At 47.0% G+C, this 26,906-nt stretch overlaps 1 gene segment (V, D, J or C); it reads right to left on the bottom strand.

Annotated features, from left to right (window-relative positions):
• Positions 1 to 1,972: 1,972 nt before the first annotated feature.
• Positions 1,973 to 25,958, bottom strand: LOC149997074 (immunoglobulin lambda variable 1-40-like). The segment is given in 2 exon segments: positions 1,973 to 2,543; positions 25,842 to 25,958. Coding segments are annotated over 2 exon segments (456 nt in total).
• Between the last annotated feature and the right edge of the window lie 948 nt (positions 25,959 to 26,906).

Below are 26,906 nucleotides of genomic sequence, written 5' to 3'. Positions count from 1 at the left end.
TAGAATGTAGTCAGCCCTTTCATCCAGGTGAGCACCAGAAAAGAGGTTTGACCTCATTGTAACCCCCGGAGTTTATGAATTTATCTGGTACATGGATGACAAATTCTTTACATTTCTACCCACACAGATGTACTTTGTTTATATTTTGCCTCTCAATTGCCACCGTTGAGGCTCAATTACAGTATTATATTTTCATTTCCCAGAATGGTGTTGCCCAGGCTGGCCCTGGTGCTGTCACTTCTGTGGCCGTGGTGGGGGAAGGGGTCTTCCTTGGGGCCCATGTGGAGTCTCTGAGTCAGAAGACTTCATTATAGGGGGTCGTCCAGTGTCAATGACCCTCAGGTTGACATGTGGCTGAAGGAAGTAAATGGTCTCAGATTTGGGCTACAGTGAGATTCCATTAATTTGTGTATTTTTAAAATCTCTTCATACTTACTTGTTAAAATACTGGTAGGGTATTTACCATATGGTAAAGAGAGAAACAATCAAGAGTGAGAAATGCAGAATTCTCCTATGTATTAGAAAATGAAAACAACATATAAGGAACATCTCCCAAAATAATAAGTGCAAAAGTAAACAAAGGCGACATTTCAGACACAGTCGCTCTAACTGGCACATCAAATTCACGTTTAAATGGCAGAAGAGAACAACCACTTATTAATTTTTGAATGATAATGCACAAATACACAAAATTAAAAATGACACGTGGAAAACATGAAAATTAAAAAATCTATTAAAAGTAGATAATATGCATATTTTCCTAGGAAGATAAAAAGGGTTTCAAAAATTCGAATAAAAGAACAATTTCCTTAAGAAAAAATAGAACACATTATAATGATAATGGAACTATTCCACAAAAAAAGGCATAAGATACAGTTAGTTTCACAATGAACAATAACAAACCTTCCAAGACTGGATGTTTCTAATGTGTTTGCTACATATATATTTTCCAAACATTGAAAGAAATGGAAATTTTCCTAAATCTTATAGAAAGCAGGTATAACAGTAATACCTCTACCTGACAGATAAAATACAGAAAAGGGAAAATTACAGATAATCACATAAAATAATGAAATATTCGAAATAAAATGTTAAAGAAGATTCCAATACCAGACTAGTTGGTTGACACACCATATCTGTTTTATTGAAGATACACAAGTGGGGTTCCCTATTGAAAAACCATTTAATATAATACATCACATTAATAGATCAAAAAATAAAATCATATGATCTCAATAGTTTCAGAAAAAGGCTTTGGCCAAATTTTAAAATTACTCTCTAATGAAAACATATACACATATGAACAGACAGGCACACTGATGTCACGGTAACTCACACTCTGCACACACATATGACTTTGTCCTACAGTCAGCACGTTAGCTAATGAGGCGGGAGGAGGACATTCCCACAAAGATCTGGAACTGGCCAATGAGACTTCAACTCCATGATTATTCAACATCACTCAGCAAGGTTAGACGATGCAAATAAACAAGAAGAAATCAATGGTTGGGTCTTAGCCTTGATGGGAATGGACAAGTGGTCATCCCCAAGCCCCAAACAGAGGCTGCAGCCCGAGGTATTGCAGTGCCAGTGCCGAAGGGACAGAGGACTCTCCTGTGAGCTGCTGACAGGCATTCACGGCGGGGACTAATGAGAGGGTGGCAGCTCTGGAACGTCTAGGAAAGAAGTAAATGGTTAATGATAGAGATGGAGGATTTTCTGGCCTGAGTTTCAGTCTGAAATGACGAGATTGTGTCTCAAAGAGACTCTGTGTCCCCAGCTGATGGGGGGCTGGACTTTCTGTTTCGTTTACGACCTTTTGTCTAGGAATGGGCTGCTGGGAGGTCCTCTGAGGACAGCAGGTGAAGGAGGCATATTCATTCTCCAGGGAAAGGGGGTCCCTGAATGAACTTGGCCCATGGAGGTGGCTGCAGAAGTAGAAGCCTATCATGGACTCCCAGGGCAGCCTCACCTGATATACAGGCACTTCTGCTCAGTTTGAGAAAGTTATACAATGTGTTGCTGCCCAGACAGGCTTGAGGGGCAGAAGTCAAAGAATGTGGGCAAACATCCCAGTCAAAGTTCTCCATGGTAGGTCTCAGAGCCCAGTTTCAAGCCACCCAAACTAAGAAAGAATCTCTCTTATCAGAGGAGTGGGGGCTGCCCCGGGGAACTGCATTGCAGGGGGACAGCAGGTTTTTGTCTCACTTCCCCACAGGCCTGCAGCACTGTGGGAGCACTGAGACTGTTGTCATAGGACTGGCAGTAATAATCGGCCTCGTCCTCAGCCTGGAGCCGACTGATGGTCAGGGTGGCTGAGCTGCCAGAGCTGGAGCCGGAGAATCGGTCGGGGATGCCTGAGGGTCTACCGTTGGTACCATAGATGACGGTTTTAGGGGCTGATCCTGGGAGCTGCTGGTACCACTGCACACTGTAACCATCCCCAATGTTCGTGCTGCTTCCAGTGCAGGAGATGGTGACAGTCTGGCCTGCGGCCCCAGACACTGAGGGCGGCTGCGTCAGCACAGACTGGGCCCAGGATCCTGGAAGGGGGAGACACACAGAGATGGTGATTCTGAGTCTGGAGACAAGAGCAGGAAGAAGACCCTCACATGTCTTCCCAAGGTCTCTTCCCCTGTCCCCTTATCCTGTCACCTGTGCAGAGAGCAATGAGGGTGAGAAGGAGAGGGGCCCAGGCCATGGTGGAGACCATCACCGGGTTCTGCTTTCAGTGGTCCCACAGCTGAAGGAGCACTTCCCCTGAACCTCTCCTTCCCCTTTTTCATACTCTGAGAGAGGGAGGGTCCACTCATGCAAATGAGATTCCCCAGATTACTGATCCCTCAGTGGGCCCTGGGTCAGGTACCTGTGACTGAGAATTTAATTGGGTTTAATGGGGTGGGGCTGTGTGGGGCCCAGGGGATGGCAAGGTCACAGCTGTGTACCCTGAGCAGAGGGCACCAGGCAGTGCCAAGTAGCAGATCCCAACTCTGATTACCCCAGACCTTCAGGCACAGTCCCTGGGCGCCCCCCTGGTGCCCAGACCTAGACACACCATTGTATGACATGGTGACTAAGGCTCATCAGAGACATATCCTGCCTCCCTATAGCTCTGTTCACTGACCCCCTGTCTTAGGGACAGTCCAGGTGCCCCCTTATGTGGCATCCTCATCATTCCAGGTCACTTCATGTTCTACTCAGACTCCTCAGGGTGAGTCTGTCCATGCATCCCTTGGCTATTCAGTGGACAACACCCAACTGTTTCACTCACGTAATCTTATCTTAGAGCAGGATCAGGTCCTGAGCAGTGACTGGCCCATGGAGGTATGTCCCTCATTTTCAGGACACAGCTTTATTTTTTTAATATGATTCCTCCCTTGTTAGAAATCAATCACTATTGCTCTAATACACCAAATATATTTTTTAATGTCTGTGCTTTTTTCAGCAGATTGTATGTTTGTTTTTACATATGCTTTTTGGTCAAGCTTTACCTATTAACTGGTACCTTCACTAATATATAAGTTGAATAAATAATTCACACTTGTCTACTGTATATTTGTATGAGAATCGAATATCTGATTTTTGAGTCAGGATTACTCTGATCCCAGCTCCCATAGCCAAGAAGGGGAAGCTGACAGTGATGGTACCACCTGTGACCAGGACATGTGAAGTGGGGATTCTCAGCAGTGACTTCAAGGCGACCTGGGAAGCACTTTTGGAAATAAAAGCAGAAGGAGATGCATCATGGAGCGTGTGGCCAGAGGTCCTAGTGCTGGTCCTCTGGGACTGTCCTCACCTGAGGGAGGGGCAGGTGAAGTGGAGATGCCCAGGGGATGGTGGGCAGTGTCTCCAGGCAGCTCACAAACCTGCTTTGCCTGTGTCAGTCTCTCGGGAAAAGGAGGCCATATTCGGGATTTTTGCCACTTCCTAACCTTCCTAAGAGTACTTGACTTCAGATCATTGCCTCACTGGTGGGAGGGCTGTGGCTTTCCTTAGAACTGAACTTCTGCAGAACATTAATAAGGTCAGGGGTCAGAGCTGGTAATTTGTGAGACTGGACCATGTGGCGTGTTTCCCTGATCAGCTTCCAGTGTCCACAGCATCAGACCCAATGGGAAACTGATGAGGCGGGTGGAAGGCAGAGTGATGGACATGGTGAGACCAGTGACGGGAACCGTCTTGTTCTCTTTTATTTGGACTCAAATCTCCCAGCCATGGGGTCAGCACATGATTGACTCCAGTTCCAACTCCAGGGACAGGCATCATGTTCCCCAGATCAATCAGACGGTCCCCTCGCCTGTCACAGTAAAGGGGTCAGGGGAGATGTGAGTGATCTAGTCCGGTGTTGCGAAGACCAGGGTTCCTGATGAATTGGTGAGAGAGGCCAAGTCTCTCTTGCTTGGAAGGCTCCTGAGGTGATTAGATGCCTGGTAATGCTGAGGGGTTTCGCTCCCAAGAGGAAAATCAACCTGAATGCCACGGTCATGGGGGGGGGGGGTGGGGGTGGGGGACATCTCAAATAAATCCCAGAGGAAATGAGAAACTGAGCCAGACTCCCACTAGTCGTCTGGAGAACTAACCTCCCTGTGTCACCACTGAACAAGCAGGGAGGCAGTGGCTCAGTTTCCATCACAGGGGTGACCTTGGGACCTCGGCCACACACACCTGCCTGTGAATGTCACCCAGGAGGTGCAGCTGCTCCCCTCCCGCCCAGTCTTCAAGGACCAGCCTCTTCCCCAGGGAGTCCTTGACCTCCTCCCCCTGAAACCTGCAAAATGTGACCTTTTCTCTCTACCTTGCCTGCTCTATTCTCAGTCAAGGACCCCGGGCTTATCTTTTTACCAAACCCACAGCCTGCTCCTGCTCACTGACTTGGCTCTCACCTCCTCTCAGTCACCTGCTGGGCAGCAGATGGAACCCAGGAGCTTAATCAGATTCTGTATCTTCCTTGTCACACCCTCTAAGGCTCCCAGCCCTGCCTGGGCCCCGCACACTGCAGGTGGTCACTCAGAGTGTAGTCATACAGAGGCATGAGTCAGCAATCCGGAGTCAGACACAGCTGAACACAGTGTGCGTCCCTGCTCCTGCCCTGACCCGTCATGGATTGTCCCTGGGCAGCCTGCCTCTGGCATCAGGGACTATCTGCTGAATGGGAGACCATCAGATGGCATGTGGTTTCCAAGGACAGTCTTGGGGGCCTATATTGAGACAATGGGCTATTTGTTGTAGACCCTGTTACCCAATATGAGTGTGAGACACTTGAATCTGGTTAAATAAATAATCAGGGATACATAAAAATCTCACTTTGGTAAGGAAGCTCTTTGTCCAAGTTTGCCAAAGGAAGTAGAGCATTTCCCATTTTGGCCTTTTCCTGAACCCAACCCTGGCAGGACCTGCCCTGCAGTGTCCCCTGCTGGTGTCTGATCCAGCGCTCCTGGAGGGCAACCTGATTTTGCCCTTGGATCTTTTAATGTCACTGCCCAGAACAGGAGAATGAGTGTTTCTCAATGGGTTGGTTTAAGACAATAAATGTCTCTAGATAACTAATGACTTCCAGACTGCTGAATGCAGGGTGTATGCACAGTTTTTATGTTGCCAGATATTTTAGGCTTTCTTATTTTTTAAAGTATATTTTATTGATTATGTTGTTACAAATAGTCCCAACGTTTTTTACCTTGACTACACTCTGCCCTGTATTCCCTTCCCTCCAACAATTCCACCCCCCTTAGTTCATGTCTATGGGTCATGCATACAAGTTCTTTAGCTTCACCCTTTCCTATATTATTTTTAACTTCCCCCTGTCTATTTTGTACCAACCAATTATGCTTCTTAATACCTGCACCTTTCCTCATTTCTCCCCCTTCCCAGCTGATAACCCTCCAAATGATCCCCATACCTATGATTCTGTTCCTATTCTGTTTGCTTAGTTGGATTTTGCTTTTATTTTTTAGATTCAGTTGTTGATAGTTGTGAGTTTGTTGTCATTTTAATGTTCATAGTTTTGATCTTCTGTTTCTAAATGAGTCCCTTTAACATTTCATATAATAATGGTTTGGTGATGATGAACTCCTTTAGCTTTACCTTGTCTTGGAAGCACTTTATCTGCCCTTGCATTCTATATGATAGCTTTGCTGGATAGAGTAAACTTGATTGTAGGTCCTTGTTTTTCATCACTTTGAATATTTCTTGCCAGTCTCTTATTGTCTACAAAGTTTCTTTTGTGAAATCAGCTGATAGTCTTATAGGCACCCCTTTGTAGGTAACTCTCTGCTTTTCTCTTGCTGCTTTTAAGATTTTCTCTTTCTTTCAGGTTTGGCATTTTAATTATGATGTGTCTTGGTGTGGTCCTCTTTGGACTTAGCTTATTTGGGACTCGCTGTACTTTCTGGACTTGTATGTCTATTTCCTTCACCAACTTTGGGAAGTTTTCCTTCATTATTTTCTCACATAAGTTTTCAATTTCTTGCTCTTCCTCTTTTCCTTCTGGCACCCCTATGAGTCAAATGCTGGCACATTTAAAGTTGTCCCTGAAGTTCCTAAACCTCTCCTCTTTTTTTTTCAGTTCTTGTTTCCTCATTCTGTACTGGTTGACTGTGTTTTTCTTCCTTATGTTCCAAATCATTGATTTGAACCTTAGTTTCCTTCCCTGCACTATTGGTTTTGTGTGGGTTTTCCTTCATTTTATTTAGCATAGCCTTCACTTCTTCTCTTATGCATTTGCCATACTCAAGCATATCTGTCAAGCCTGTGAGCATCTTGATCACTAGTGTTTTGAACTCTACATTGTTAGATTGCCTATCTCCTCGTCGCTTAATTTTTCCACTGGAACCTTGACCTGTTCCCTCTTTTGGGCCATACTTCTCTGTCTCCTCATTTTGACAGGCTCCTGTGTTTGTCTGCCTCTGTGTCTAAGGTAGAGCTGTCACAACTGTTACATTGTAAGGGGCAGAGCGTTAGCTATTCGTCAGTACATGGCAACCCATTTCACCATGTTGTGACACTGTATGTGGGGGAGAAGTCTGAGAGGGAAAACTGCAGCTTGCTCAGTATCACCTCCTTTCCAGTCACTTCTCCCACTTCTTTACGGGACTGGTGCCTCTCTAGCTGTTGCCCTGGTCATTTCCAGAGTGGATGGGTCTGCGGATGTTTTAGGACTGTGGGGGCCCTTTAAACAAGCTGACTCTGCTGAAATACCAGCAGTTTCTGCCTCCATCCCAACCCCCACTGGTTTGCACAGTCAGAAGCAATGAGGCTTTATTTTTCCTGGTGCTGGAACCATAGCTTCGAGGTCTGGTCCTGCTGATGGGAGCCTTCCCCAGGTGTCCCGCCCCACTTTTTAAAACGTGTGACTGTGCTTTCTGCCAGCCTGCCACTGCTGCTGCTGCTGCCCCAAACTGCTGCCACCACCACACTGCGTCCGTTCGACCCTGGTGATTATTTCTTTCTTATATCTTTATTTGTTGGACTTCCATGCAGCTTGATTTTCTGGAACTTCTGGTTGTCTCCACTTTTGAGGTAGTTGTATTCCTTCTTAGTTGTGGAGGAAGATGCAGCGTGTCTGTCTAGGCCTCCATCTTGGCCGAAAGTGCTATTTTAGGCTTTCTTGACATTTTCTTTTGCATCTTCTGCTTGTGTGTAAGGCGCATATAGAAACATGACACATATAGGAACATCTCAAACTAAGTTCGAGGCTCGAAACTCTTCACTGCACTCTGTCAGTTCATACTGACAAAAAGTCTATGTGAATTCCCCTTCTTAGGTGACCTTGTGTTGTTGGTGGTGATGTTGTGAGAGACTCCTGTTCAATTCCCACCCCCATTGCCTTGATAATGACGTTTTATGTCTCTCTTAGTCACTACACTTTACTCTGTCACAGAAAAATTGTCCACCGTCCCACTCTCCATGCTGGGCTGTCATGTCCCCTTCAGTGCTCTTCTGAGGATTCATTCCCTTCTTTTGAATATATTATATAATATCTTATATATTTTTGATTCTTTTGCCCTTTTTCCTTTTCTGGTCTAATATTAAAAATGTTTTCAGTCTAAAGATTGAAAAGTATAGGCAAAACTTTATTCTCTATATAAAAATAGTTGACATAAAAATGTACATTAACTATAATATTTTATAAGATGACTGTTATATTTGGATTTTTCCCATTATTTGAGGCTTTTCTCCAAAGTCAGTGAGAGAGGTGGATATTTTTCTGTTTTTTATTATGTTTCTATTAAATTTCACTTGGCTTATTTTTATAAATAAAATCATAAGTCTATAATATGACTACTGTTAACTCAAAAATTAAAAGCCAGAGAGACAATAAGCGTTTATTCAATATAACAAATAATTGCAAGTCTGGAGCATAGATTTATAAAGAAAGCCCAAGTATGCCCAATTATGAGGTAAAGGCAGTGGGTTTTATGAAAAATGGGAAGAAAGTAATTACATGAATAGATGGGAAGTATTTCTATTGGTGATAATAAGTCAAGGAAGGAATTTCTACAGGTGGAAATAAGCTAAGTTATTCTTTAGCTAAACATGGTGGTGCACATGCTAAAGAATGTGTTTAATTTTTAGCCCCGTAGTCAAAACATCTGCTCTCCTGTTAGCTTTGCAAACAGCTATTTAGAATATGCAGTTGCTCTGACCCAGCCCAGAGGTTTTTCTTTGGCCTCAGCCATTAATTACAGAGGCTGGAGAAGGAAGATGTGCAAGGCAGTTCCCCCGGGACGGAGTCTCCAGCTCCATCCTACAGTGGCTGTGATTCTATTGTTTTTTACACCTATTATTAAGTTTTGTCTTGCTTATTAAATGCTGCCCAAACTACATTCGGCCTTGATTGTCTGTGTGTGCACATGTGTGTGTTTCCATGTGAGTATAAGTTTTCCTTGTGCTGCTCCTGTTCATTACCTGTGAAATTGTTGGTTATATTTGCTGTTTTGTTTTGTTTTTTAAGATTTTATTTAGTTATTTTTAGAGGGAGGAGGAGGGAGGAAGGAAGAGAGGGAGAGAAACATCAATATGTGGTTGTGTCTCACGCAGCCCCAACTGGGGACCTGGCCCACAACCCAGACATGTGCCCTGACCAAGAATTGAACCAGTGACCCTTCAGTTTGCAGGCTGGCACTCAATCCACTGAGCCACACCAGCCCGGGCTATATTTGTTCTTTCTTTAAAGATGATTTTGTCTTCATAAATGGTGGATTAAAACATTTCACAGCTAGAAATATTGCTTTGATTACATCCCCTGAGGCCATGGAGAACAAACCTTCTGAGCCCGCACTACCTGGTCACAGCCTCTGTGAACAGGAGCCGGGGGATATTAGAAGCAGAGGGTGCACCGAGCCCTGTGTTTCTGTCTCACTTCCCCACCTGCGTCTGTCACTGTGGTAATGGTTGCTGTACCACAGAGCACAGTAGTACTCGGCCTCATCCTCAGCCTGGGCCCCCAAGAGGATCAGGGCAGCTTTGCCCCCGATAATAGAGCCTGAGAACCGGGCGGGGGTCCAGGAGTGTTTATCGTTTGTATCATAAATCAGTGCCTTGGGGGACTGGCCGGACTTCTGCTGAAACCAGTGTGGAGAGTTACCACTGGTGATGGCTCCAGTGCTGGAGCCACAGGTGAGAATGACTGTTCCTCCTGGGGACACAGTCAGTGAGGGCTCCTGGGTCACCACAGCCTGAGAACTGGACCCTGAAATAAAAACAGACACTTGTCAGGGGTGAAGAATAAAGGCAGAGGGGACCCTCCAAAGGCTGGTCTCTGAAATGTCCATGAACCTGGGCAGTGAGTGAGGAGGGAGAGCAACTGGAGAAGGAGAGGAGTCCAAGTCATGGTGGAGACTTTCCAAGATCCCCTGGCCTCCAGCTAGTGCTGGTCTCTGGGGTGTTCCTTTATCTCCTCCTCAGCTCCCTGGCTAGGGGTGTGTTGGGTGGGGCATTATGCAAATATGAGCCCACAGCAACATCCAGTTCTGGGTCCTCCTGCTCAGGGGGAGGCTAGGTTGGTTGTGAGCGCTGAGTCTGTCCCCAGGAGAAGCACCTGCTGTCACCTCTGCTCAGGCTAGTGAGCATGGGTCAGGGGTCATTCAATTAGAACCATTTGAATTGTGTTCAGCCTTGCAGCTCTGAGAAGACCCACAGCACCCTCTGGGGACGTCCTGTAGAATATTCATGGCATTGGGAACTGCAGCTGCAATGAATGGTGGCTCTTTTCAAAGACATAAAATAAACAAACAAACAAACAAACAAGTTGACATAGTCTTGATTCTCTGTGGAGAGCTTTTTATTTAATTTCACTTACTGTGTTTTTCAACTTAATAATTTCCATTTGGTTTGTTTTAATGACTTCTATTTAAATTCAGAGTTTTTCCTCTTTTTCCATTTGTACAAAGAACACTTGTACCTTCTCTTCAAATGGATTTCAGGATCATTGACATAATAATTTCTGTCACAGTATTTCCTTATCTGAGTTATCTCATTGTTACTACAAATAGATTCTCTTTTCTCATTCAAGTTTTGATTTTTCTGTAAGTTTTTTAAATAAATAAGCGATGTATTTACACTGGATTCAGGACATTTGGGAGATCACATTAGGAGCCATCGGTCCCATTTCCTTTTCCTATATTCAGGCCACCCTCCTCTTGAGCTGCAATTGAAAGGTAGGTGGTGTATGTTCTGCTCCCACTGGCCCCAGCAAAGGCAAAACACTGACTCCCCTGCTCTATGCTGCTGACACCTTCCTGTGCACAGTAGGGCAGTGATTGTCACCAGCTGGTTTCGTTCAAGTGGGGTGTGAGAAAAGACCCCTCTCTGGCACTGCTGACCTCAGGGAGGGAAGCCCTGGGCTGAGTGGAGGTCCTGGGCTCATTTGGGCTTGGCACTCAGATCCCCACTGGGACCTTGGTCTTCACTGACACCAAGGAGTGGAAGAGGCACCTCTAGATCAAACACCCAGCCTCCTACCCGTTAACAGTGCTGCTAACACAGGTGGGAGTCAAGGCTCCTCACTCACAGTCACCAGCAGGGGGCGCAGGTGTGCAGACGAGCTCTGCCTCCCACCCTCTCCTGAGTCACTGCTGAGGGACAGGGTTGAAGATCAGCTCCGGGATGAGCTGCTAAAATCACACATGGGACCGTGGGTGTTTACTTTCAACTATTTTGTCTGGTTATATGAACAGGGAAAACTTGACCTCATGAAATGTGTTGGAAACTGTTTCTCCCTCCTCTATTTTCTTTAAAAACTTGGTGTGGGGTATTTATTTTCTAGTTAAATGTTTAATAAAATAACCCAAATATTAACCCAAGTTTGGAGGTTTAAGACCACACTGATAAACTACTTAAAATATGTAATTACAAATATGGGATTAAACACAATTGATTTCTCATTTCATTGGACAGTATCTACAGTATACAAAAAGGGCAAGTTTACAGTAGGTTATAATTTTCCATTCAATAGTAATATCATTGTAGGTTAAAAATGAACCAAATTTATATCTTCTGATGAAATTATTTCAGTGATTTAATAAAGATAACGTATTTTGAAATAAAATTAGTAGAAGCTGGCTATATCCGATTTTAATTGTTGTGCAAATTTTATCTCATATGTGGCACTGACAGATAATATAGTATTTTCTATCACCCCATGGAATCTTGGTGCTCTCCTGGGAGCAGACTATTTTGGGGAAACAGGTCACGGGTGCTGGACTTCTGCTTTCCTTGTCATTGTAACAAGCATCTCTAAGGAACATTTTTGAAACTGGTCAAATGGCGGTTCTACTTGCATTACAAAGACCAGTAAGAAAAGAAGATATTTTTGTGGACTCTGTAAAGATAGACCCAGGTGAGAACATGCGGTCTCCTGGTTGATAGCACAAGTGACAGCTGAAGTTAATCCTGAGCTGGTATTGGTCACGGTCAGGACCAGGGCAGTGATCGGTCATTGGGGAGTGCTGGGCAGATGTTTACCTCACTTCCACATGTAATGGGAGTTCTTAGAAGTACTGGGTTGTATTCAGATATGTGAGAGTGATAATCAGCCTCCTGATTAAGCTGGAGCCCAGAGGTGGCCAAGGACGTTGTGAGCACCAACAAGGAGCCAGAGAAGAGGGCTGAACCCCTGAGGGTCAGTCACCTCTGTCCTAGGTCACAAGGTAAGAAACTTGCCTGGGAGTCCTTAGGAAGCACAAATTTGCTGCTCTCCATGCAAGAGAAGGGGATCGTGGACCTAGGTCCATTAGGATCTTCACAGGGGCAGTGACACAGGAACACACTGGGAACTTCCTGCTCCTGATAGCCCACAGCCCAGCCCATACCTGGACTGCTGGAACCTTCACTTCCATCTGAGAGGAGAGGGGGGACACAGTCTGGGCCGGTGGGTCAGGTAAACCCACTCACAAGTGTCCCCATGGTCCTGAGTGGTGGCAGCTGTAAGAGCGTCTCACCGACCGACCCACTTCACCCACATCCCCTGGAGCAGGCTCAGCATTTCCCAGCCACTGTGGAGCATCCCCACCATCTTGTGACCCAAAAACAGATTTCCTGAGCTCAGGCCCCACATTTTCTAGGTGGGTACTTCCTTTCCCCCTAAATTCACAACTGAAGACTCAGGTCCCCAGCAAAGTTCACAGGTCAGCTCTCTCCTGGAATGCCTCCTGGGCTTGAGTTTTTACCCAGCATCTCACATCCGAGTCTCTAGGCCCTGAAACACAGGGCTCCTCAGCCAGCCCAGAACTCAGGAGCCTGGTAGGAAGGGGACAGTCTCTGCCTGACCCCTCATAGTCCAGAGTCCATGCTGTGAGAGACTACCTGCTGGAAAGGTCCCTGGGTTCTGACCAAGGAAATAGATAGAAAAGCTATTACAGTACCTCATATCAGAGGAAAGAGGGCAGTTCCACAGGCTCTGGTTTCATTACACATGGAAAGCAGGCAGCACTGCTGTGTCGTAATGAATACTTTGTTTTTGTTTTGTTTTTCTAAGACTTAAGAAACATAGAGTAGAATATTGAGAGTATTCCCACGATAAAATATATGGTACTTCCAAGTGTAGTTTGCATTTATACAAGCTATTTTATAATGTTGAATTGTCATGAACCCAAACTCTGTTAGGTTGAGGTTTTTGTCTCACTTCCCCATCTGTGTGTGTCACTGTGGGAAGCATCATTGTGCCAGATCATACAGTAATAGTCAGCCTCGTCCTCAGGCGGCAGCCCGGAGATGAGCAGGAGGGGTCTGCATTGGTCGAGGTGTCAATGGATCCAGAGAAGTGGCTGGGGACCCCAGAGCCCTGGCCCTTGATTGAGTCTGAGCTATCGTCGTCGTCGGCAGCCGTCCGTCTCGAGAGACGATGGTGTAGCTTCTTAAGAGTCTATCTGCACCGCCGAGAATGGCTGTGCAGTCCGACTTGGGAGTGACACAGTATCTGTCTCCTCCCGTGTTGAATCGACATCTTGTGATGACGCTGGAGTGTCCTCTCCAGTGAAGCTGAAGCTACAGAGCCTGGGCAGGGTGATATGGAGGGTCTGCTGTTGCCCATGCAGCAGACCCCCCCCCTCTTCGCAGCTGAAGGGTCCAAGGGAAAGACGGAGTCAATACAGCTTGGCTTCAGGTGCGCCGCTATACCACAGGAGAAACTCGGAGAGCTCCATGGCTTCTGCTGGAACCAGCGTATGTAGTAACCACCAACACTGATATCGCTTCTCAGGGTGCAGGTGAGTCTGGCTGTTGCTCCCGGAGATGCAGAGACAGAGGGCGGCTGAGTCAGCACAGGCTGAGAAAGGGACCCTGCAAACATGGACACTCATGGGTGACAGGCATGAGCCCAGGTAAAGTTTATCAAGATTCTGAGCAAGAAGAGAGTGACAATCAGTGGATGCCCAGGGTGTCTGAGGCCTGTCCCTACCTGAGCAGTGAGAGAGGAGCACGAGGAGGAGAGGAGTCCAGGCCATGGTGCACAGCCCCTGAGCCCCACAGTGGGGCTGGGCTGCCCAGGCCCCCTTTTCTTCCCCACCCTCCGCCAGGGGAGGGGCTGTCCATGCAAATGTGTGTCCATCCAGGGACTGCCCAGCCCCTCCCTGACGCTGGTGCTGGAGCTTAGCTCACACCCCACACTAAGGAGAATGAAGATTGATTTCACCCTGTGAAAGAGCCCTTAGAGGAAGCACCTGCTGAGACAACTCTACGTCCCTGCTCAGAGGACTCTGTCAGACCATAGAGGATGCAGCTGCTGAATAACCATCAGTGAGCTCAGGTTGCATGTCCCCACAATGCCCCTCCAACACACACCTCACCACTCCCCCGCCCAGCTCCTTTGCCTGAGTGGTCCTCACTGAGCAGCTATGTGTGGACGACAGGACAGTCCCACAGCACCCCCTACTGGTGGCAGGGCACACACCGCCCATGACCCAAGAGAACCACTTTACGATCCAGCAATTCCAATAAAGCTTAGAAAAATTTCAGGTCACATTTGTTTTCTGGATTGCTTAGAAAACTATAATCAGCCACAACCAGCATGCCCAGCACTGCCTTCCTGTCTCTGTCCCCACCTCGTTACCAACCTCACACTGTGGGACTACAGCAGACAGGGAGTCCAACCAAAGTGTTCCCTGTCAGCCCTGGAGAATACGCGGTGGTTGTGCGCATTGGGCAGCTTGTCCTTCTGAAGGGTCAGAAGTGCTGCAGCCTCCACTACACCAGCTATGTGCTCCACGTGGTCACAGTGCACCCCAGCAACGACACGGTGGCTCTTGGGGGTGCAAACAGGAATGTCCACTTATACTCCATTTTGGCCACCATGATGAAGGATAAGGACAAGCTCCCAGAGGCCAGAGACCTGTGACTGATGTGGCATATAGCCAAGGTGACACCTTCCTCCGTGTGCAGTGCCAGCAAGGTGGTCACAGTCTTCCGCATTGCTGATTTCTACTCAGAGAGCAAACAACAATGTTTTCTACGGACACCATGCAAAGATCGTCTGCCTGGCCTGGTCACCACACCATGAGCACTTTGCCTCTGGTGGCATGGACATGATGGAGTAAGTCTGGAATCTGAGTGACCCAGACTAGGGTCAACATAGAAGAAGCTCACTGGCATCACCGTGTCAGCGACCTGGCCTGACTGCACGAGCACACGCTGGTTACTGCCTCCCACGATGCCTCTGTCACCGAGTGGACAATCGCCTACTGAAGACACCCGCCTTTGGAAGGACCGAGTCAGGGACTCGAGTTTAACTGTAGCAGAACACATTATTTCTCTAAATATTTCTGTATCGCCCTCACACCCCCTCCCCACTCAGGAAGGATGGACCCTAACTCCCAATGATCCTCTTCTCTCTGCCAGGTGTCCGCATCTAGACACATTCTTCTGAAAGCGTTAGCCAGTAATGGTTTGCACATGAAAAAATAAGTGAGCATTTGAACAGCATGTGGTGCATAACTCAAACCCACCCCCAGAGTCCTGGTGCAGAGCATTCCAGGGGCAGAGCCTCAAGCACACAGACCCACTCCTGTGACCCCTGCTGTCTGTCCAGGGAGGGTGTGTCCCATGGCCCCCGGCAGAAGGAGGCTGCATTGGCAGAGGAAGGCATGCCCTGGCGATCCTGCAAAGCCAGAGTTCTGTGTCGAGCAGATGTCACAGGATTCCGGAGCACGAGCCGCACCACGTGGTTGCCCCCAGAAAGCCTCAGAGCAGCTAACACACACATTACCTTGAGTTCACCGTCAGCTTTTGTGCTTGATGTTCAGCATGGGACCATGAATGTTGTTTTTGTATGTGTCTTAACTGTTGCCTGTTACTGTTTACAAAGTAGCTGGCTGAGGGCACTGCCTCCAGGATTTTAGGGCCCTTGTCACCCAGACTAGAGTGTCTTGGTCACCATTTCACTGTCAGGCTTGGATGTTTTCCTACCTAGCACTTTCAACAATTTTACTTATTTTGTGTTGGAAAAAAATGGTATATTTCTAATATATATTTTTAAGTGTCTTGAGTACATTTTGTTTGCAACAAAGAAAAATGAATTCATGGCATGATCTCCTGCAGGACACCCTCCCTGTGAGGTGCAGGTTCCTCATTAGGCCGGTCCCCACATGCATCTAAACAGAGGAAGACTGAGAAATGCTGAACATCTGCTGAACGGTGAAAAGCAGATATGTCCAAGTACAAACTCATTTTCAACAATGCCTTGAAAAACATTCTGCAAACAACGAGAAGGATCTTTGGGAGAAAATGTTTTTGGACCCATGGAGTCACTTGAGGCTATATTAATAATGTCCCCTACTGTCTATGGATGTTGAGTCAACACTTTGGCTGCCCCGCGAGCTCAGATGTCTGGTCATGTAATTTCCTATCATATGACCATATTTGTGCCCAGGCTTTCCAAAGGGCAGATGGTGTCTTGGTACCTCTTCAGATACTGTGACTGTGGCAATCACTACTACTGAATAGCCAGCAGTAGTACTCAACCCTTGTCCCCAGATAGGCCCCCAAGATGGTCAGGGTAGCTTTGTTGCTGAGGAGGGACCCTGAGAACAAGTCATGGGTTGGGGGGCAGAACTGCTTATTGTTTGGATCATAAATCGATGAATGTCCTGGGTGCTTAGCCAGATTCCTTCTGGAACCAGTATGAATAGTGACTGCTGGTAAATGCTCCTGTGCTGGAGCCACAGGTGAGAGTCACTGTCCCTCCTAAGGACACAGTCAGTGAGGGCTCCTGAGTCACCACAGACTGACAATTAGACCCCAAAATAAAAACAGGCACACGTCAGGAATGAAAAATAATGGCAGATGAATCCTTCCAAAGGCTGAAATGTCCATGAACCCAGGCAGTGAGTGAGGAGGGGGAGAAGGGAAAGAGGAGTCCAGGTCATGGTGGAGACTTCTCAAGATCCCCTGGATTCAGGCTGGTGATGATCTCTGAGGTTTTTCTTTATCTCCTCCTCCTCTTCCTGGGTAAGGGTGTGTTTGGTGCTGCATTATGCAAAATGAGCTCACAGCAAAATCCAATTTCAGGTCCTGGGCCCAGTTTGTAGCTTCACTCTCAGGAGGAGGCTGGGATTGTTGTGAGCTCTGGATCTGTCTCCTTAGTGGAAGCACCTGCTGCCACTTCTACTCAGGCCATGATCATCAGCACAAGGCCCATTTAATTAGAATCATTTGAGTTGGTATCAGGCCTTGCAGCTCTGATAAGATCCACAGCGCCCCCTGCTGACATCGTCTAGAGAATATTTATGGTGGTGTGAACTATTTCCGCAATCTATGAACATATAACACACAAATAAATAAAATCACAAATAGCATTACATATTCTTGATTCCCTCAGGAGAGTTGTCTTTAAATTACATCTATTGTGTTTTCAGTCTACATTTTCCTCTGGTTTCTTTTTATAACTTCATTTCTATTCTGAGGATTCTCCTTTTTCATTCTTCCCCAACCTGCATCCTCACCCAGCATCTCATATCTTAGAGCCTGGACCCTGACTCACAGTTCTCCTAGGCCAGCCCCGGACACAGGAGCCAAGGAGGAACAGGAATGTCTCTGCCCCGATCCCTTGAAGAGCAGGGTCTGTGCTGTGGAGGACAGTCCACCTGCTAGGGTAGTCTCTGAGCTGATGAGAATAAAATTTAGGAAAGGCTTGTTTTTGCTTTTGTTTTCTTATTTCAAGAGAAAAAGGGCAATTCCACAGGCTCTGATTTTATCACAGGAATAACCAGGCAATATTTCAGTGTCATCATGGATTAATTTTGTTTTAGTATTCCTGTGGTTTCAGGAATATTAAATGGACAATTAATATTAGACACACTGTGAATCAGAAATACTTCCAAGCAGAGTTTGTGTATATGAAACTTATTTTTAAATGATTAAGTTATCATGAACAAGACTGAGAAGGCTATGGTTTCTTTAATAGTTCATTTTTACTGTATTTTTTCCATTACCATTTATACCCCTATACCACCTTCCATCTCCAGCCACCCCTCCAACCCACAGTCACTATGAGCAGGCTGAGGTTTTTGTCCCACTTCCCCTTCTTGTGTGTCACTGTGCTAAGCATCACTGTGATCAGTCATACAGTAATAGTCAGCCTCGTCCTCAGGCTGCAGCCTGGAGATGAGCAAGAGCCCTGCGTTTGCCGAGGCATCTTTGGATCCAGAGAAGCGGCTGGGGACCCCAGAGCCCTGGTGCTTGATTGAGTCTGAGAAGTAGGACAGGAGATACCGGGGAGGGCTCCCTGGCTTCTGTTGATACCAGTGTATGAGATAGCTGTCAACACTGATGTCACTTCTCAGGGTGCAGGTGAGTCTGGCTGTTGATCCCGGAGATGCAGAGACGGAGGGCGGCTGGGTCAGCACAGGCTGCGAGAGGGAACCTGCAAACACAGATGTTCATGGGTGCTGGGGCAGGAATATTGTTTAAGCTGCATAGGGGTTTAAGCAACAGGGGCTGACAGAGGATTGGTGGGTGACCCTGGACACCTGAAGCCTCTCCGTACCTGTGTAGTGAGAGAGGAGCACGAGGAGGAGAGGAGCCCAGGCCATGGTGCAGGCAGAGTCTGGTGGCCCCAGGTTAGGTCTGAGGTGGGCCGGGCCTCTTTTATCTTCCCTAAGGGCTGGAAAGGGGAGGAGCCGTTCTCACTTATTTGTTTCCTCTAATGATGACTCTTTTCTGCCCTGACAACCAGCCAAGTCTGAGCTCAGTTGATTCAACAGAAGAGCTGATGGGCGAGACTGAGTTTACCCCTGGGAGGGTCAGGGACAGAAGCAGCTGCTGGGACCTTACACAGACCACTGAGCAGGAGACTCTGCCCAGCCCAGAAGGGAACAGCCACAGGGTCCCCATCAGCAACCACAGGCACCAAGGCCCCAGCCCTGGGGAGTCTGGGGGGTGGCACAGAGGGAGGCACCCACAGCACCCTGCTGCTCACTGGTCAGAATCCATCTGTGGATGGAAATGCTGTTGGGGGCACTGGCCTGATACCTGGTCACCGTCAGTCCACAGACGTTCAGGGGCGCATCACTTGCTATACCCCAAGTCACGGATACAAACCAACAACATTTCCCAGGGACGGGTTTTCTGGAGTCCGAGGAGATAGAGGTATGGAAAATATGACCACCGTGAGATGTGGCCTGAGCTGTAGGAGGTGAGAGTGCAGAGGCCTCTGGGAGCAGAACCTGAGCTGCCGCTTCAACAGGAGCCACATGGAGGGAACTGGTGACTGGGGCTTCGATTGCACGGTGGGGTCTTGCTGGAGAACAAGGCATGCATTTCGAGAAAAAGGGCAGTTTGGTTAGAAGATGCACCAGAGTGTGCAATTACCCAGGCACATGAGATAGTGAGGTATGTTGAGGCAAAGATTATGGACTGAACTTTGCAGAGTCAGATGGCGATGAATTGGCTGGACACCTAAGCACATCTGGATCCAGGTTGCAAAGAAGCTTCTCTGTTCTAATAAATAATTGTAAGATATTTATGACTCTTTAGGGAGCTATATTTAATAGGCAGCCAATTGCACATATTTAATGTGTACCATTTGATATATTTTGACATTTATATAAACCTGAGAAATCACCAGTATCAACATAATGAATATGTCAACCTCAAAACTGTATCCATATTCCTTGAAATTCCTTTTCTTTTATCCTCCTCCCCAGGCCAGCGTTGATCTGCATTTTCCCCACATACATTGGGTTGCATCTTTTAGAATTGTATAAAATTGAAATCATAGAGTATGCATTGCTTGTCTTTATATTTCATGTGGCAGTTTTAAATTTAATCCACACTTTATCATATATCCGTCTTTTCCTTGCTAAACGTACCCACTCTATGGATATAGCACAGTGTATTCCAACAATCGCCTACTGAGACATCAGGGTCATTTCCAATTTGCGGTGATCATAAAGAAAGCTGCTATGAATATTTGCGTGGGCCCATTGTGAGCACATATACTATGTATACATTTAACGTTTATCTAAAGTGATTACACCATTTTCACTCCCACCAGAGGACCTGAGAGTGGTGACTGTGCCGCGTCCCGGTCTGCACTTGGTGCGGTCAGTCCCGTGAACTTCAGACGTTCTCACAGGAGTGTGGCGCTGTCTCGCTACAGCTTCAACCTGCCTTTCACTGATTCCTTCTGAGACTGAGCTTTCTTCCAGGTGCTTATTTGCCACCTGCATGTTATCTTTGGTGGGTTTATTTATTTATTTATTTATTTTGAAATAACTTTTTTCAGCTCTACATGTTGTATATTACCTTTTTTTTTTTTTTATCAGATATTTGACTTGCAAATAGTCTGTGGCTTCTATTACCATTCTGTTAACATTGTCTTTCAAAGAGCACACAATTTAAAACTTGATAAACTACAGTTGATTCCTCTATGGTTTTTGCTTTTGCTGTGATAGCTCAGAACTCTTTGCTTGCTTGAGCATTTTGTACACGTCCTGGTGGAATTACGTTTTCATGGCTAAAAGTTGGCGATTCTATTTATAGTATACAGTGTTTTCCTCATTTATAGTGTAACACATTCCCCTCCTCACTCCTGTTTTACCATATGAGCAGTGATTTAAAACATGTTAGTCCTAACCAGTATATGAAGAATGCAAATGATCCAGTTAGATGAAAGAAACCCTCAGGAGTATTAGGCCTTAGATGCAGCTGGGTGGAACCACAGCATGTGAACAGAGGGCTCTGTCGGGCCCCTGGGGGCCGGAAGCAGCTGATGAGACCTCAGCCCTGAGCTCAAGGACCATGTGTCTCTCCCCAGCCTTCAGGTCAGCGGGGCCTCCCTGGCTGTGAGCTCACAGAGTCAGGAGAGAAGAAGGAATTTTATCTGGGAGGAGGGCCAGAGGGGCGGGGCCAGTCCAGGCTGTGCTCACATGCTGGCCTGAAGCCTGGACCCAGCCACTCACTAAGTCACGTTCACCTCTGGGCCCCTGCCAACCTCAGGCAGCTTTGTTCTCCCTCCACCATCTTCTCCTGGATGGTTCTCTTCTGGGAGCAGTGTGACGTTACCTGTGACAGCTGACTGGGCTTAAAGCATGTTAGGGGCTTCCTTAGACACTCAGATACCAGCAAGAGCCTCTGCAACTCAGGGAATGGGGGTGGATGTTAGAGCAGGCTCACACAGACATGGACCAGAGGGGCTGGGTGGGGCACAGGGCGGTGGGTCTGTCTGGTTCACAGGAACCTTGAGCAGGAGAAGGAGCTTCCAACTGGAAGGTTAGGATTGGAAGTGGTTCCTGCCTCTTTTAATGCATCAAGCTCTCAGCCTGATGCTAGGAAACAGCAAAGCACCAGTTCATCCATCCACCCCACTGAGTGTGGGTGGCCATCTTTTGATGCAAAGCATAAAAAGAAAAGACTGATTCTGAGGATTTTTATTTTAGGGAAGAGCTCTAAGAGAGCCATAGCAATAACTGAGATGTCTTTTGGATAAAAGCTGTCTTCAAAATAGAATAGGCAAACAAACCAAAACAAATAAGCAAAAATCCTATAAACCAGACCACCGTTTATAAAACACCTCCGAGAGAGAATACAATGCAATGTGGTCCTGATGCCTCAGAGCTGACGATTCCCTTCAGAGGAGTGCAAGGAGACCGAGCCTGCGGTTCCTGAGGTCCTTTATCCCTGGCGGCTGGGCAGCTACCATGTGTGGGTTTCATGAAGGGTGCTGGCTCCAGAGGAGGTAGTTCTGTTGCTTTACAAGACTGCAGAGGCTGCAGTATTGATGAGCATTTTGCAGACAATATACAGACCCCAGGAAGATGTCAAGATGGGACTTTCTGATTGACAGGGACTAGCTCAGGAGCAAGGATCCACCTGCTTCTATGGCAGAGCCTTCAGAGTGGATGATTCAGTAGTTAGCATGACAGGGCCCTGCTGCAAGCTGCTTCCCAGAGGTAGGAAAAGGACAGGCGGGGTCAGGGGAGGTGGGGACAATAACAACATCATTCTGCTAGAGTCGAGGACATCCAAGTCCTGTCTCCCAAGAACAACTCTTTCTCAGAATGTAGTCATCCCACCACACTGCCTGGTTTCTCACTCCCACCCACACACTCCGCTCCGGCAACAGGACTTCCCTTTCAGAGTGTCGTCCAAGTCCTGTAAGAAGCCAGGCCATTTCAGCGACAGCTGCTATGCTCGCAGAAGTGACTTCTTGCTGAAGATCAGTTTCCCAACTTGCTTAAAAGTTATTTATGTGGCTGTAGAGATAGCAAGGAGGTGATAAAAGCCATGGAGTAGAAGCCAGAATCAGAGCTAGGGTGCAGTGGGGTTGGGGGAATAGCCCTGACAGACACCTCTTCTTTTTCTCTCTTTTCCATCAGCTAAGCAGGCCCCCAAATCAAAGGTAGTTGAGAGCTGTAAGTTTACAGAGAATAAGAAATCTGCCTTTACCAACTGTTGGCTTCCTCACCAGAACGTGTAATGTCATAAATCACCATTATAGTATCATACTGAATTATTTCACTGCCCTAAAAATACATTGTTTTTCACCTGTTGCCTTCACTCTTTCTTCTTGGAGCCCCTGGAAACTACTGAAATTTTTATTGTCTCTAGTTTCACTTTTTACCGAATGTTATATAGTTGGAAACACACAGTGTATGGACTTTATAGATCATCTTTTTTCACTTACAAATATACATTTTAAATTTTTTCAAATTTTCATGGCTTGATAACTAAATTACTTTTATCGCTGAATAATTTTTCATTGTATGGAGACAATCGAGATTGTATCAGGAGCTCAGTTGAGAAAATAGAAAGAGCTGACCTGTCAGGTGTCAGAGCAGCCAATTAAAACAAAAGGACAAAAATGAGAGAATTCACCCTGCAATCTGATGGTATAAAAAGTGTCTAAAGTGGAGACATTGCCAGCTGCCCCTGTTTTCTTTCCCCCGTGCAACACGCCACCATTAAAGGATCGGGTGGGTAGGTGCTCCTTGCGGCCCCTTCACTTCAGAAGGAGCCTCTAGTAAAGCCTTTGACCATTTATGGACCCTGGGTCAGGAGAGGACAAGGGGGCAGGGATAGGTGTGGAAAGGTGCTGGTACTGAGTCAGCAAGTGGGGGACGTGTCTGCAAGGTTACCTCTCCTGCCCCACACAGCAGCCTTGGCAGAGGAGCCTGAAGTAAACCTGGAGTCAAAGCCTCAGATACAGAGACCCAGGAATCAAGGTGCTGGACCAGGAGCATGAATATGTGAAGAATATAACCTGACAGAGGGACCAAGTCCTTGACTACGACTCCCATCGGAGCCTGCAGTGCACCAGGTGTGGTGTGGGGCAGGCAGCGTCCCTCAGGAGTCCTCCAGGGAAAGGCTTTGTGCTTGCCTGGGGCCGGGCCTGGGTTTTACATACTGGTTTTTAACCAGGAGCGAGACTCCTCAGTCTGTTTCTCCATCACTTTCTCTCCTGCTCCCCGAGGAGGACTTCAAGGAGGAGCCTCCTAGTGGCTGGAGTGACCAAGAGTCCTTGTTTAAATGGCAGAATAGAACAAGCACTTACTAACATTTGAGTGAACATTGATAATGCACAAATATTCAAAATTAAAAATGACATGTGGAAAACATAACAATGAAAAAATCTATTAAAAATAGATAAAATGCATATTTTTCTAGAAATATTTTTAAAAGTGCTTCCAAAAATAAGTCAGTACAGAGAACAATTTCCTTAGGAAATATAGAACACATAATAAAACTATTTCACATAGAAGGCATAACATACAGTTAGTTTCACAATGAACAATAACAAACCTTCCGAGACTGGATGTTTCAAATGTGTTTGCTACATATATATTTTTCCAAACATTGAAAGAAATGGAAACTTTCCTAAATCGTACAGAAGGCAGGGGTAACAGGGATACCTCTACCTGACATAAAATACAGAAAAGGGAAAATTACAGACAATAACATGAAATATTAATGCAACTATTTTAAAGAAAATATTAACAGAGATATTCCATTATCAGAATAGTAAGTGAATACACCATTACCATTTTGATTTATTCCAGATATCCAGCATGGGTTCCATAGTGATCAACCCTTTAATAAAATACATCATATTGATAGACCAAAGGATAAAGTCATATGATTTCAATAGAATCAGAAAAGGCTTGTGACCAAATTTTAAAATAACTCTCTAATGAAAACATATACACATATGAACAGACAGGCACACTTATGTCACGGTAACTCACACTCTGCACACACATATGACTTATTCCTACAGTCAGCATGTTAGCTAATGAGGCGGGAGGAGGGCATTCTCACAAAGATCAGGAACTGGCCAATGAGACTTCAACTCCATGATTATTCAACATCACTCAGCAAGTTTAGACGATGCAAATAAACAAGAAGAAATCAATGGTTGGGTCTTAGCCTTGATGGGAATGGACAAGTGGTCATTCCCAAGCCCCAAACAGAGGCTGCAGCCCGAGGTACTGCGGTGCCTGTGCAGCAGGGACAGAGGACTCTCCTGTGAGCTGCTGACAGGCATTCACTGCGGGGACTAATGAGAGGGTGGCAGGTCTGGAACACCTAGGAAAGAAGTTAATGACCAATGATAGAGACGGAGGATTCCCCAGTCAGAATTTAGGTCTGAAATGACCAGACTGTGTCTCAAAGAGCCTCTGTTTCCCCAGCTGATGGGGAGCTGGACTTTCTGTTTCATTTGAGACCTTTTGTCTAAGAATGGGCTGCTGGGAGGTCCTTTGAGGACAGCAGGTGGAGGTGGCATATTCATTCTCCAGGGGAGCCCTGGATGAACCTAGCCCATGGTGGCGGCTGCAGTAGCAGAAGCCACAGGCTGAGCCTGAGCGCAGATGCTGGGGCGTCCCCTCCCTGCAGATGAGAACAGCTTCTCTGGTCTCAGGTCCCCTCAGGCCTGCAGCTCTGTAGGAGCACGGAGACTGCTGTCACAGGAGAGGCTGTGAGAAGCATCCTTGTCCTCAGCTCTCAGCCCAGTGATGCCAAGGAGCCTGAGCTGCCAGACCTGCTCCAGGGACTGGATTGAGGACCACAAAGGTGACTGCTGTCGTGACAGATGAGGAGAGTGGAGGCTGTGTGGGGACCCATTGGTGACAGCACACACACTGGACCTACCTGATGTGCACTGACTCAGACACAGCCAGTTTCTGTGTCCCTGGTTCTTCCTGACCCATCATGGACTCCCAGGGCAGCCTCCCCTGACACGCAGGAACTTCTGCTCAGTTTGAGAAAGTTACACAATGTGTTGCTGCCCACACAGGCTAGAGGGGCAGAAGTCAAAGGATGTGGGCAGACATCTCAGTTCAAGTTCCCCATGGTGGGTCTCAGACCCATTTCAGGTCATACAAACTAAGAAAGCAGCTCTCTTATCAGAGGAGTGGGGGCCGCCCCGGAGAACTGCATTGAATGAGGAGAGCAGGTTTTTGTCTCACTTCCCCACAGGCCTGCAGCACTGTGGGAGCACTGAGACTGCTGTCATAGGTCTGGCAGTAATAATCGGCCTCGTCCTCAGCCTGGAGCCGACTGATGGTCAGGGTGGCTGTGTTGCCAGAGCTGGAGCCAGAGAATCGGTCGGGGATGCCTGAGGGTCGGTTGCTGGTACCATAGATGACGGTTTTAGGGGCTGATCCTGGGAGCTGCTGGTACCACTGCACATAGTTACCACTCCCGATGTTGGAGCTGCTTCCAGTGCAGGAGATGGTGACACTCTGTCCTGGGGGCCCAGACACTGAGGGCGGCTGAGTCAGCACAGACTGGGCCCAGGATCCTGGAAGGGGGAGACACACAGAGATGGTGGTTCTGAGTCTGGAGACAAGAGGAGAGAGAAGGCCCCCACGTGTCTTCCCAAAGTCCCTTCCCCAGTCCCAATATCTTGTCACCTGTGCAGAGAGCCATGAGGGTGAGCAGGATAGGGGCCCAGGCCATGGTGGAGACCATCACTGAGTCCTGCCTTCCTTGAACCCAGGGCTCAAGCAGGCCTTCCCCAAATCTCTCTTCTCTTCTTTGTACTCGGAGGGAGGAGGACCCATTCATGCAAATGAAATCCCAGCTATTTGAATCCTTCCTGTTCCCCGACAAGGCCCTTCTGCCTGAGGATGGCTGTGGGTGTTCACAATGAGGTGTGTGTGTGTGTGTGTGAAGCCCATTGGTTGGGGAAGTCTCAGCTGTAAGTCCTGAGCAGAGGCCATAGGCATTGCTAGGGGCTGGTCCCAGCCATGATCCCCCAGGTACCTCAGGAACAAGACCCGAGCGCCCTCTAGTGTCCAAGACCAGACACACTATCTGGTAACCTGTGACCATACCCATCAGAGACAACTTCTGACTCCCTGTCTGTCCACTGAACTCTGCCTTAGGGCCAGGCCAGGTGTCCCCTCTTGTGGCCTCCCCATCACCTCAGGGCCCTTTAATGCTCTACCCAGAGTCCTCAGGATGAGCCTTTCCATACCTCCCTGGTCGTTCAGTGCTCAGGAATGAGGTGGTGTCTCTTACTTTAACCATTAGACAGGTATGAAGTCCAGAGCAGTGATGGGCCCCATGGAGGCATGTGCCCTTCTGTGCAGGACGTAGGTTCTTTCCTCCGTTTGTTAGAGGTCTCCTTCCCCATGGGTCCCCAGTAGAACTGAGGAGAAAGGGGCCCCTTCTCTATAGCAATGTGGAGGTTGTGGGGAGAAAGCCCTCATGCTCATCCCTAATGTGTGATGATGCTTTGTAAATCTTTGTATGTCAATATTTCCACCTGCAATAAATCAAAGTTCTCCACATGCTGTGAGCAGCGATCAGTCCTGGGAGTCTATTCTCAAGCTCACAGTCAAAAGTCGGCAGGGACCTTGCCATATGACATTGTTTGTGACATTATCTGAGAGTCAAAAGGGGCAATCATGCAGAAAGTTCTAGGAAAAAAAATTTTATTTGCCATGATAAAATTTTATTAATATAGTTTATAT

The sequence above is a fragment of the Furipterus horrens genome, unplaced genomic scaffold, assembly GCF_987537825.1.
Source record: "Furipterus horrens unplaced genomic scaffold, mFurHor1.1.pri manual_scaffold_11, whole genome shotgun sequence".
NCBI lineage: Eukaryota > Metazoa > Chordata > Mammalia > Chiroptera > Furipteridae > Furipterus > Furipterus horrens.
This window is presented reverse-complemented; position numbering and strand designations above follow the sequence as displayed.